Here is a 12,361-nt window from a genome sequence, read left to right as displayed (position 1 = left end):
AATACTTTATTTCCGCTAATGTCACGAAGAGGAAAGTCGTACACAAGGTCTAATGCAGCGACCTTTGTGGTGGCATTCTTCTTTGTGTTGAGTGTCCGCTGCAATGAGCGTAAGTGGGCAACCCAATCTTTCGGATTACTAGTTGATGGCTTCAAATATGCCAAGATCGCCTGGTTAACTCGGTCGGCCAACACATTTGATCGCGGTGTACGCATTGCTACTTTAATGTGTTGAATACTATTTGTTTCACAAAACGTAGTAAAAGCTGTCGACGTAAAGGCCGTACCATCATCTGTCACCATTTTCTGAGGTAAGCCGAAAAATAACGTGAGTTCATTCAGTGCGACAACCATCGGCTTTGTTTCCGTCGATCTCGTTGGGACAACAACCACATACCTGGTGAGAGCATCAACGATGACCAACGCGTCTTCGTGTTCGTGTTTGCTCTTCACAAATGGTCCCAGGTGATCCTAGTGCAGGACTTGGAACGGTAATTTCGGAATGCCCATTCCATACAGCTCGCATTGTTTTCGAGTCGTGTGATGGTGGTAGCAACACTCGATGCAGGATTAAATGTAGCCTTTCACAAAATTTCGTAAACGGGGAAACCAAAAGTTGTTTACCAACTTATTTATTGTCCCATCTACCCCTGGATGACCACAATCGTCGTGGCATAGTTTCATCAGGCGCCACCTCATACCTTTTGGCACTACCAGCTGAATTTCGTTAGTGCCATTTAACTTGTACAGCCGATGATTTGTCAATTTATACTCTGATTTTATTTTCACCTTATGTTTGGATTGCTCTGCTCCCCTCAAAATATATATAATCGTTTTAAGCTTTTCATCTTGTGCTGCATGACTGACACCCAATCCTCAACTGAAAACGTTTGTATATCATCCCCGCCCTCTCTTGCTGCCTCTGGTGGGGCGCGACACATAGCGTCGACATGCGCCATTGATGTCCCAGCGCGATACACAATGTCACAATCGTATTCGAGGAGCTTGAGTAGCCAGCGCGCAACTCGCTGTAAAATACGTTTAGTTGCTTTGGGGCTCGATATCGCCTGACAGTCGGTTACGATGGTGAAATACTTACCTAACAAAAACATTCGCAATCGTTGGCAGGCGTCAACAACTGCCAATACTTCCAGCTCATCTGCATGATAATTTCGCCAGCAGCCCCTGCTATAATAAGCTACTGGTCTCATGCTTCCATCGTCATCACGCTGCATTAGAATAGCAGCGAGTCCTACACTTGAAGCATCTGTATGCAATTCATGCTATTTTCCAACATCACAAATGGTAAGTATCGACGAGCTAGCAATAAGTCTATTCAATTTTGGAAACGCATCATCGCATAGGGGACTCCATTTAAAATCGATATTTGTCTTTGTTAATTCAGTAAGCCGCTTGGCAATGATTGCAAACCCGCTGACAAAATTGCCTGGAGGTAGGTGGGCGCACCAGGGTCGATCTCCGTGGGTATATGGCGTGTGGAATAATGAAATAAACAAATAGACGAGAATTTCTCGTTATAATAAGACTGTTTTATTGGGCGGACGTAAATTAACTTGGTGACAATATTACCTGACTGTATGTAGAAACACGGCAGAGATCGTTAGCGGCAGATGCGTATGGTACGGCGGTTGAAATCCAAGAGGCCGGTTGTATAGCAAGCTACAACCGTTGACCTGCAAAATCCTCCGTTTTGAAGGGGAAAGGCACCCACACATCAACCCCGACATGCATATGCATGAGTGCTGACAAAAAAACACACATACACGTACATGTACATGCATGCACATGCATGTGGCGGTGATGGTGTGTGTGGTTACAAATTAATTCGAGTATCGAGTATCGATTCGCAGGGTTGCATTGGGAGGATCGCAGACAGATGCGGAAAAAGTTAGGCATCCTGCCTAAACATGCCGGCCCCCTTGCGATACGCAACATCGTTTTCCGCCAATGACCTCCGCTGAAACGAGAGGCCGAAGTCTCCATTCCAGATTTGCGGTTTTTTTGTTGGTTGGACGAAGAGGCAGAGGTCTCCGTTCCAGACTCGAAAGTTTTGAGGTTTCTCTGGGCTGGACGAAGAGGCCGAGGTCTCCGTTCCAGCGTATAACGTGTCGTGTCGCTCTCAGGTCGACTGTGGCATTTTATGGATGTTCCAGGGCGAGTGGCCGTGAGGTTGGTTGGGTGATTCGCGTTTTCGCTGCAGCGCATGTATTTCGTAAGTTGTGTATTATATTATTACCCTGCAAAACACTTGGTCACAAAACTTACCCACGCCCATGCAAATGTGACTACGAATATAACCTATCACCGTAAAATGACTAGTCAAATGACGTGGAATGACGAGAGCGTTTTTGCAAGGTGCTGTGATTAGTGCTGTGATTTCGAGCAGCTTATGCATTTCAACAAAACCAGCAAGATTGCGGTATGTGGGAGGTTGGAACGGACGTGATTCCAAGCCACCCGCGCAAAATTACTTGTTTTCGTGATACGCGTGTTGTTTTATTAACAAGCGTACGTTAAAATAGATGAATAAACCGAGTTTAAAACGAAGCGTAGAGGCTGACGAAGGTATGGATTTAATTTTGTGCGACAGCTCATGACGAATAGCGAAAATCGTAACTAAACTCGGAAAGTGTACCAACTGCCGGTGCTTGCATGCAGATTGGCGATGCGTTCTCCACGACGCGTTCTATCTGCACGTACCATTCTGAGATTTCATGCAACCCTGTCGTGTATTTCTTGGTTAGCTGACAGCTGGTATGGTGAAATTGTAGTGTGCGAGTATATATATATATATACATATATATATTTGCTTGCCCTTGAAAAAAACTAGGTCACTGGGGCAGTAGCACACTAGGCCGGTAGAAACAGTTGACTTTTTCCCATTTCGGGATTTTGTCGTGTCGGGATTCTTTTATTTCGGGACCCGGATTGTTTTTGTACCGAGCCCTTATAATGACCTTTTGTGACATTGGCTGTTGAAAAACAACAAGTCCTGCCCCCCCCCCAGCCAGAAAACAGTACCCAAAAAACGGAAAGGGTAAAAAACAACAAAAAAAATTTCTTTGTTGTGTATGACTGCTTGGTACTGCAGTAGATGCCCGTATTGGTAAAAATACAAAAAACGCGTCAGTCCCGATTGCGATGTTTTGCGGTTTTCGGTACTGATTTTGTCTCTTTAATGTTCGGTATCCGCCCTTAGTCTGACAGCACTAATGAGGCTGCCGTTGGTATGTTGCGGGTTGCCATCCAGTTGTTTTCCCGTAACAGGAATTTTCCAGGATACATTAATGTAGGATTGTGGTTTTTGTATTCATGAATTGTATTGTTATTTATGGAATAAAATTTAATGCTCACAAATAATACTCGATATTCTTATTTGGATCGTGGTTTTCTTGGGTAAAGGGAAAGTAAGTGTCTGAACCCTGACAGAGGCGTTGTGAAATGGACCATTTGGTGGTCGCGTTAGGTAACGTGGCAACTCTGCCGTTCTCGTTGCATTGTGTGTAGTGATTGCTGTGGTGGAATAGCAAACCGGTACGTGACGTGAAAAAAAATATGACATTTCCATTGAAAAACGCACGCGGTAAGTATGTCGTAGGTTAGATTTTCCTTTCAGTTTCATTTATGTAAATTTTTATTTCTTTTATTTCATTGACAACTTTTGATTTATTTTCTTATTTTTTCAGGTGGATGGTAATGAATTACATAGAATTTGTTAACCAAGTATGCCAACATTCCACTTTGGGTACGTTTACGTTGGATTTTCTGTATTGGTTTTAGGCTATCTGGGTAGCCATGCTTGTATGTGCTATATTCAGGATCATTGATGCTCGAAATGTGCAGCACCTGAACCATTACCATGGTATAAGGGTGGTCTTCTCGCCAAATTTAATGACCTTCAGGCAAGCGCCAGTGATATTGATATAGCCAAACGTATTAAAGCATCCGGTGTCATATGAATTGCCACCTGCACATACATATTTAGTCCAAGAACCAGATATAGAACAAAAGATCAAAGATGTTGTTGATAGCTACGATACGAGGGGAGTTAATGTTATATTAGATATAACACCAAACTATGTACCACGCTATTCAACACTCTTAAATGAAGCCTTGGTAGATAAATTAAACATTCCGCTTTGATTTGGAAAGAAGATGCAAAAACACCAAACAATTGGCGTTCACTTGAATAGGGATTTTGAAAAAACATACATAGCACGTTCCAAGAGGGAGTGAAGTTAAAATATTTGTACAGAATATCACAGCTGATGCATTCCTATCGGTGGCTGATGATATTCTACATCCAGATGTTTATCGCACAAAAAAATGGTGAATGGGGCATCGATATGCCAACTTATGGGCAATTTGTACACGCTTTGCGTACAAATTTAAGCGGGCAAAAATTACAAAATTAATTTACAAATACAATGAATGCTGCTGGAACTGAAACATGGCTACATTGGAACTTTGGTGCTGCGACCCAACAGTTGTTGCGTTATTTGTATCATTATTGCCTGGTGTTCCGATAGTTTCTGATGGAAATTCTTCACTCTTCAAGGATATGCGTGTGGATGTATTTGATGGAATAAAGCAGCTGCGTTTGTCACCTTATATGCATGGAGGATATCATTTATATGATTCGGACCAATTATTTGCTTATTCCAGAATCAAGTCTGTAAAATCCCGGTTACTTCGTTGCTTACAACCCATTCAGCGTGATTGTGAAAGATGATTTCACTCATCCATCTTTACCCGATAAAATGTCGGTGTATGCTTTAAGTGACAGCTACAACAACTCAGATATTGTAGTGAAATCAAAGGTGGATACCAAATCGTTGGAAGTTACACCTGGTGCTACAGTTATATTAACTTAAGTGGCTGTAAATTCAGAGTAAATGGGTTGGCAACACCTTTAAGCTTACCAAATCGAGAAAAGATAAGCAGCCTGTCGTCGCCATTACATACTATGTATATACGTATATACTTCTGTCAACAGCACAATTCGTTGTATAAATTGGATTGATGTGTATTTATCATCACACGTATTTAACATACACACTCGAACGCTCAATGAAGAGCAAGAGTCTAGGATCAAAATTATAAAAAGAAAACCCTTTTTGGCGTTAAATTTGGCTAGGCTCCTTAATGTTACTCTGCAATTTTCAACGTGTCATTTAGCCTTTCGTGGCTACAGAGAAACCGCAGATTGTAGTGATTCGAGCTTCAAAGGAAGTTTTCTGAGTATTGTTGAGTTACAAGGAAAATGCGTGCTGGTTTTAAAAGAATTGTTAAGTAAACCAAAGGGTCAGGGACATACTAAATCCAAGAATACAAATTGAGTTAATATCTGTCTTGGTGCTAAAAATAAAAATTGCACTTAACTATAAATGAAATAAATTCCGCACCATTTTACTTTATCATATTCGATAAAACTCAAGATGTTTCAAAAAAATTATCAAATGTGTGAACCATACCGTTATTGTATGATATAAAAATATGGCAATGGGATCGCAAAATCGCGTTTCATTAAAGAAAAATTTTTAGGATTTCATGAAGTTAAGACTCAAACTGCCTTAGCAATGACGAAGCAAATTAAATGACAAAAATATTCCTCCATATGTTCACTGTGCTGCTCATAATTTAAATCTTGTACTCAATAATGCAGTGAGAGTGGTTATTGATATGTAAAATTTTTTTCGAAACAATTCAACAAATTTATAATTTTTTTGGGCGTATTATCAAAAGATGGAATACTTTATCAAGTTTTGTATCTTATAAAGAAATTGAGTCTTCAACTTCAAAAACATTAAAAACATTAAAACCTAATAGATGTGCAGGACGTTATGATGCTGTTTTTTGCTTTAAAAGTTCGGTTTGTTAAATTGCAAAACGCGCTAACAAATACATTCTGTTAAATTGCAAATCAAATGAAGGAAATAAAGCTGTTTCATTCAAAAAGAAGATTGAAAACTACAATTTTGTTATGTTATTGGTTTTTCATTGCAAAATCTTACTTACAATCGATGCAGCCTCTAAAGCACTTCAGTCTGAAGCCACCGATCTTTCAAATGCCTTAAAACGTTTGAAGAAGAATTGAAAAGATATCGACATGAATTTGAAAATTAAAAAATGGAAGCAAATAGTGTAGCAGAAAAATGGTCCATCACCCCTTAGTTTTCCAAAATTCGATAGAGGAAGGTAAAACGCCATTCTGATGAGTTTTGCGAAGATTAGTGATAAAATTCCACATATTACGCAACTAACACTTCATGCCCAGTGCAAATATTTCCTGCACTTCCTCAAACATTAAACCGAACACATAAAGCACAACAAGCAACTCTAGTTTTGTTGGTGGTTTGCCGCGTTGACGCAATTCTTCTGCGGCCAATTCCTTTTTCATGCGTTCTGTACCAAAAAGGCGTATAGCAACGTCGTCAGCGCGCTGCGAGACAAGAATTAATAACCCTGTGGGGTGTCAAAGATGGCAGTGGGGCATGGTGCGAGGTTGTATAGCGCGCGTATTTGAAATAAAATTCCATTGACATGCAGGATTCAAGGACAACGTGGCGGTGGATATGAAAGCAAAATGCAACAGTCAGCATGTAAGCATGTAAGCACAAACAAAAATAAAGAACTTTTAAGAATGTGGCATAAAAAATAACAAAGTGCAAAATGTGTTTTACAGAAACTGAAAAAAAAAAACAAAGTTGCAAAGTTCATGCAGCCAACGTGCCTGAGCGTAGCATCGATTTGATCACTGGTTATTTGTAACGACTTTCAACTACTCTTTTAGTCTTTATACTTAAAGCAGTCCACAGATGTCACCTTCATACAAACAACATTAAAAAAAGCAGTCGTATTACTCTTGACGTTTATGCCAGCTAATATTCGCTCTTTCAGTGTCGAACGATTCGTTGCGCATTTTTATCTTTTCTTTTTTGTCATTCCCCTTTCATTGCCCCTTCTTCCGCGGTATTGGGTGTTGGCTTTCCTTAACATTTGCCCTCACAATTTCAAAGAGTTTAATTTTGACTACTAAAGTATTAGAATCACTGTCTCTTGTACCCAATGAGATAATGTTAATAAATCTATTTCTAAATGTTTGACAACTACTGCGAAGCAATTTGCGTACTTATTTGTTACTTGCTTTGTGCTGGCTCATTTTAACGTAGAAGAGATCACCAAATCAAAAAAAAAAGTATGACACTGAATCAGCCAGCTGAAAGTTATTCACATATGTATGTGAGTTGCCCCATCCCTCACATGCTAGAATTCCTAAATTTTATTTTGTCTTGGATCCTGGTTTTTCACAAGCACAGGTGGAACCCCAGTTTAAAAAATGTCTTTGTATTAATATGTCTGAATTGTTATTAATGGGCGGAACTTACATGTCCCAACTGTTAGAAAGTATTAGCTGATTCATTAATATCCGCTCGCAAGTGATAAAATTTGAAAAGGAAATAACTTAAAATGTTAGCAATAAGAAGATAAAAGCACCATTTTTTACAATGCCTACTGACAATCGCAGTTTTCCAACAGCTAGGTAAAGCCCCCGCTAGAAAGTTCTGTCCGACTGCACCCATAAACGAACAGAGAAGATGCCTCCGGCAGTACGATTAGGAGTACGAAGAGAATCTCTCCATTAGACGAGATCAAATAAAAGGGATGTTTTTTGTTTTTCTTCTTGTAGCAGTGCTTCGCCATATCCAATAGGCGCGAACGATCACAAATTGTCATCAATATCCTCTAACAGGAGTCCTAGGAAAACTGCATTTTGAACAGCCGGTTGTTGCTTCCCAAGACAGCCGATTCCATGTACCGGAGCGACTCGAGATTTTTCTAGACCAAGGGCTGTCACTTCAGTGTAACCGCAAATAAAAGGGATCACACCAACTTATACAAAGAAATCTCAACGGACTATAGTCGCATATTCATATGCGACCTATTCCACATTCATCCTTTACTAATCGCATTTTTTGCAGGTCCTTGGTGAGATAGGCTTAAGCCGCACTTTGGTCTGTTGTTTTTAATATTCGGACAGAAAATAATCATGCAAAAAACTTATATAACGTCAATCATGTCTACAACTTTTCCATTTTAAGTTAGGAAAGTATTAACTCATATATAAAAAATTATAACTAAAATTCAGAGATTTACAGCTCAATTCCAGATTTTCAATTTAAATTCAGAACCTTTCAATTCAAGTCCAAAAAATAGCAACTTTATTTAGAAAATTGCAAATGAATTATAATTTTCTGGAGTTAAACTGTAGCTTTCTGAATTTAAATTGAAAATTCTGAACTCGAATTATAGTTTTCTGAACTTCAGTTGCCACTTAACTTCAACTTATACTGACAAAAATGTAGATGTGATTGTATTGACAGAAATTATTGGCCTTAAGATGAGACGAAATAATAATTAAAAAAAAAATTTAAGTTAAACAGTTTTATTGAAAACAATACTTACATTAAGTAATAATAATACTAAAAGCTGAAAAATAATTAGGTAGTTCCTAGGTACTAGTAATTACAATCCTCATCAATCTAGGGCGTTGATCAGACAAATAAATTAAAGCATTGGACGCGACGGTACCTTTCAGGGGGGTGTTGCGCCTTGCACTCTCCGGCGTCACCCCAAATCGTCGACAGTCGCTTACGCAGTGCATCGAACACCGGGCGACCTTCGATGCTATTAATCCTTACCCGGACATCGCGGATCTCTGTCCGGGTGGACCTTTCCCCTTCTCCGCTACTCGTGGGATGTAATTTAGCATGGAGGAAATATTAAAAAATAATAATATTAAGGAGGGCGGCTCTACAAATAAGAAGCCGACAGGAGCTTGCTCCGCAAAGGCTACGGTTCAGCTGGGCCTCAAGTTAGATGAGAGAATTCCTCAGAGGTTCGCGGCTGCAGCGGCAGACAGACAGAAAAGAGCCGAGAGATTATCCGGTTCGAGTAGTCCGAGAGACAGTACCTCTCATGGAGGGGGTACTGACCGGGAGGCCATCAGTGCTACTACCGCCCCTCCATTGGCCCCCACCAGCAGGCCATCCGCCCAGCGACAAGCATCTGGTGGGTTGACTTCTGGGGCCTCAGGGAGATGGGGGTGGGCTGAGGGAAAATCCAGCCTGGATATTCCAAAGGCCGGCACCTCTCGGGGAGGGGCCACCGACCGGGAGGCCTTTGGGGCGGCTGCCGCCAATCTCGTAGCCACCAGCACGGCTGCCACTCGGCGTCAAGCGTCTGGCGGTTTGGCTGCTGGGGGCTCCAGGGGTGTGGGGGTGCCGGCTCTAGGGTCAAGGGCAGACGAGCTGGCCAGAAGAGGCACCACCGACCATATCCTTCCGGGAAATGATTCCGTAGGTATACCCATGGCCACTTCCAGGCTTCATGTGAACACAAGCACTATAAGAATTGCAAATGGACTATGGTCAGCCATATCATCGTGTGAGACATCCAGGCAATTCTGGCCCTCATGTGACAAGGGGCGCACAGAAGCGCGTCTGATTTTAAATAAATCAGTTCTATCGGCCCTGATAAGGGTTCTAACAGGCCATTGCTTAATAGGCACGCATGGTGCTAGAATGGGGGTAACGACCTTCGACTATTATCGCAGCTGCAGATATACAGAATAGGAAGCACCTTCTCTGTCATTGTCCAACGCTTAGTAGGCGTAGGCTGGCCATCCTTGGTAAACCTTTTCTACATGACCTCGCTGAGGTCTCTAGCTATGAAGTAAAGGCTCTAGCAAAATTTATAATTTCAACGAGGTAGTTAGACCCGCCTTAGGCGGGGTAGGGGTCCTCTCTGAGACCCTATAGGGTATTACAATGGGTCCATTGATAGCCTAAGTAGTGAGCTGTTACCATAGTGTCCAGCTCAGCCCTTGCAACCTTACCTAACCTAACCTATAAGTAAGACCAACTGAACCTTAATCAGGTTATGCTACGCCTAAAATTTTTAGAAGAAAATAGCTTAAAATACAGCCACGTCAAATTTTATATTGATATCCAAGCAGCAAATAAGGCAATAATCTCGCATAGCACAGCATCTAGATGTAAGCAACCCCTTGAAAAACCTGGATAGGGAGAAGGCTACATCTATATTGAGTTCCAGGGCATAAGCCAATAGTTGCGAATGAGAAAGCGGATCAACTAGCTAAGGGCGCATGCCAACTAGCACGCTCATGAACTTCAATGCAATGTTGTTTGTTTTACACAATTTAATCTAAACGCTCCGGTTTTTATATTAACAAATAAATAATATGGGTATTAATGGAACTATTCCAAGAACATTTCAAAAAAAGCATTTCAGGGGAGTATGGGAGTCTACCTCTTTAAGAAATCCAGTAATTCCTTCCTTCTATTTATCACTGTGTGCTTATCTCAGCGATATTTGCCATTTGTTGGGACTATTTAAAGATTGTTTTCTGGTAGGTCTCGTTACTGTTTTCAAGATCATATCTTGATATATCGCAATAATTTTATGTTCTTTTTTCTTCGTGGGGACTGGCCCGCGGGCATAGTGCTAGTTTTACGAATATATGAAAGATGAACAAACGTTTCAATTCACAACAAATTAACCCCTCATTAACACTTAACTGCAAATATTTTGCGATTTATTGGGCCACGTAAGTTCGAGCAGTGTTGTTGCTCAGAATTTAGTGCACTGTTACCAACTGTGGTTTTCTGGCAATATACAATAGAACATATTAGCAGTTTGGAAACAGTAAAAACTATTTAAGTGCACATGTTGTACTTTTCTGTATTTATTCATTAAAAACACGGTCATTATAAACATAACAATTTGATAACACAATCCAGCTGTGCAAACACAAATATAAAGAAACAAGTACAAGGCAATTGGTTTTTGAAAAAGTATAGCAAAATGTTTTGTCAAAGCCGCTATGCGTAAAAACCTTATGTTACCTTTGTTATATCAATAGAACAAATCTCAGTGGCGTAACTATGCCATCTGGGGCCCGTGGCAAATCCTTTTGAAGGGGCCCTATCAAATACAACAGTCACGTTTTACTCAATTTAATTTTAATAAACTTCGAAGTTTACAGCGTTCTCAATTACACGTTGTATATGTCCCACAAATAGCCATAGGCCTCCTCTCTCAGGCAATTACGAATGGTCTCTACTCGATACTAGCCCAATGCGTATTGGAGACTACACATTCATCCATAGAACATAATATCTCAATGCATTAATCATCTATTCGCTGAAGAAACAACATCGTAAGGGAATCCCCATGCATTTACAATGAAATATAAATAACAATTTAATTTAATAAAATATTTATGAAGAAAAACAATTTTTTTTTTCGAGATTTACGTTCAGCAAAATTGTCTATAACATCATCAAATTTTAGAGATCGGGCCATACAATTTTCAACAGAGAGAATAGCCAAGTTACATAACCTCTCTTGTCTCATAGAGTTTCTTCATTGGGTTTTTATCAATTTTAGTTTAGAAAATGATCATTCAGCACTAGCTGTTACGTAACGGGAATTGTAAGAAGTAACATTAACGCAATGGAAAAACATAAAATGATTTTTTATTATAATTAAATCATCAAGGTCTCTAATACACGAGACTTTTCTATTTCGGTGCACTTTAAAAGGCTGGGAAGCTGCAAAACACTAAAATTGAAACAATTTAATTCATTGAAATAAAACGCGATTTTGGCTTGTTTATAATGATGCCCAATGCTCGATAAAATATGTTCAGCTTGAACAAAATTTTCGGATCTTGGGGTCACTCATTTTCGCAAAGCTCAACAACAGGCGTTTTACCTTCCTCTGACGAGTTTTAGAAAATTCAGGGCTGATGGACCATTTTTCTGCTACACTATTTGCTGCCATTTTTAAATTTTGAAATTCATGTCGATACCTTTTCAATTCTTCTTCAAACGTTTTAAGGCATATGTAAGATTGGTGGCTTGAGGCTTATGTACTTTAGAGACTGCATCGATTGTAAGTAGGATCTTGCAATGAAAAACCAATAACATAACAAAATTGTAGTTATCGATCTTCTTTTTGAATGAAACAGCTTCATTTCCTTCATCTGATTTGCAATTTAACAGAATGTTTTCGTTAGCGCTTTTTGCACTTCAACAAACCGAACTTTTAAAGCAAAAAACGGCATCATAACGTCCTGCACAACTATTAGGTTTTAATGGTTTTAATATTATTGAAGTTGAAGACTCAATTTCTTTATAATATACAAAACTCGATAAAGTATTCCATCTTTTGATACTTCGCCCAAAAAAATTACAAATTGGTTGAATTTTTTCGAAAAAAATTTTACATATCAATAACCACTCTCACTGCATTAT

The 12,361-nt window shown here is 39.7% G+C and overlaps 2 protein-coding genes and 2 pseudogenes across 3 annotated transcripts in view; 2 read left to right on the top strand and 2 right to left on the bottom strand.

Annotated features, from left to right (window-relative positions):
• The window catches only part of LOC137243727 (transient-receptor-potential-like protein), a 172,916-nt gene that overhangs the window by 122,755 nt on the left and 37,800 nt on the right, over positions 1 to 12,361 (bottom strand). The window lies entirely within an intron of this gene.
• Positions 1,209 to 4,525, top strand: LOC137245888 (amino acid transporter heavy chain SLC3A2-like; annotated as a pseudogene).
• Positions 4,267 to 4,894, top strand: LOC137243731 (uncharacterized; annotated as a pseudogene).
• Positions 6,248 to 12,361, bottom strand: part of LOC137243728 (transient-receptor-potential-like protein) — a 292,030-nt gene continuing 285,916 nt past the window's right edge. For both annotated transcript variants that reach the window (XM_067771751.1, XM_067771752.1), the window contains exon 9: positions 6,248 to 6,485. In XM_067771751.1, the coding sequence (XP_067627852.1) occupies positions 6,280 to 6,485 (206 nt within the window). In that variant the 3' untranslated portion in view covers positions 6,248 to 6,279. The remainder of the gene's footprint in view (positions 6,486 to 12,361) is intronic.

The sequence above is a fragment of the Eurosta solidaginis genome, chromosome 3, assembly GCF_040869045.1.
Source record: "Eurosta solidaginis isolate ZX-2024a chromosome 3, ASM4086904v1, whole genome shotgun sequence".
Lineage (NCBI taxonomy): Eukaryota > Metazoa > Arthropoda > Insecta > Diptera > Tephritidae > Eurosta > Eurosta solidaginis.
The sequence above is the reverse complement of the archived record's forward strand: the minus strand, read 5'-3'. Positions and strand labels throughout refer to the sequence as shown.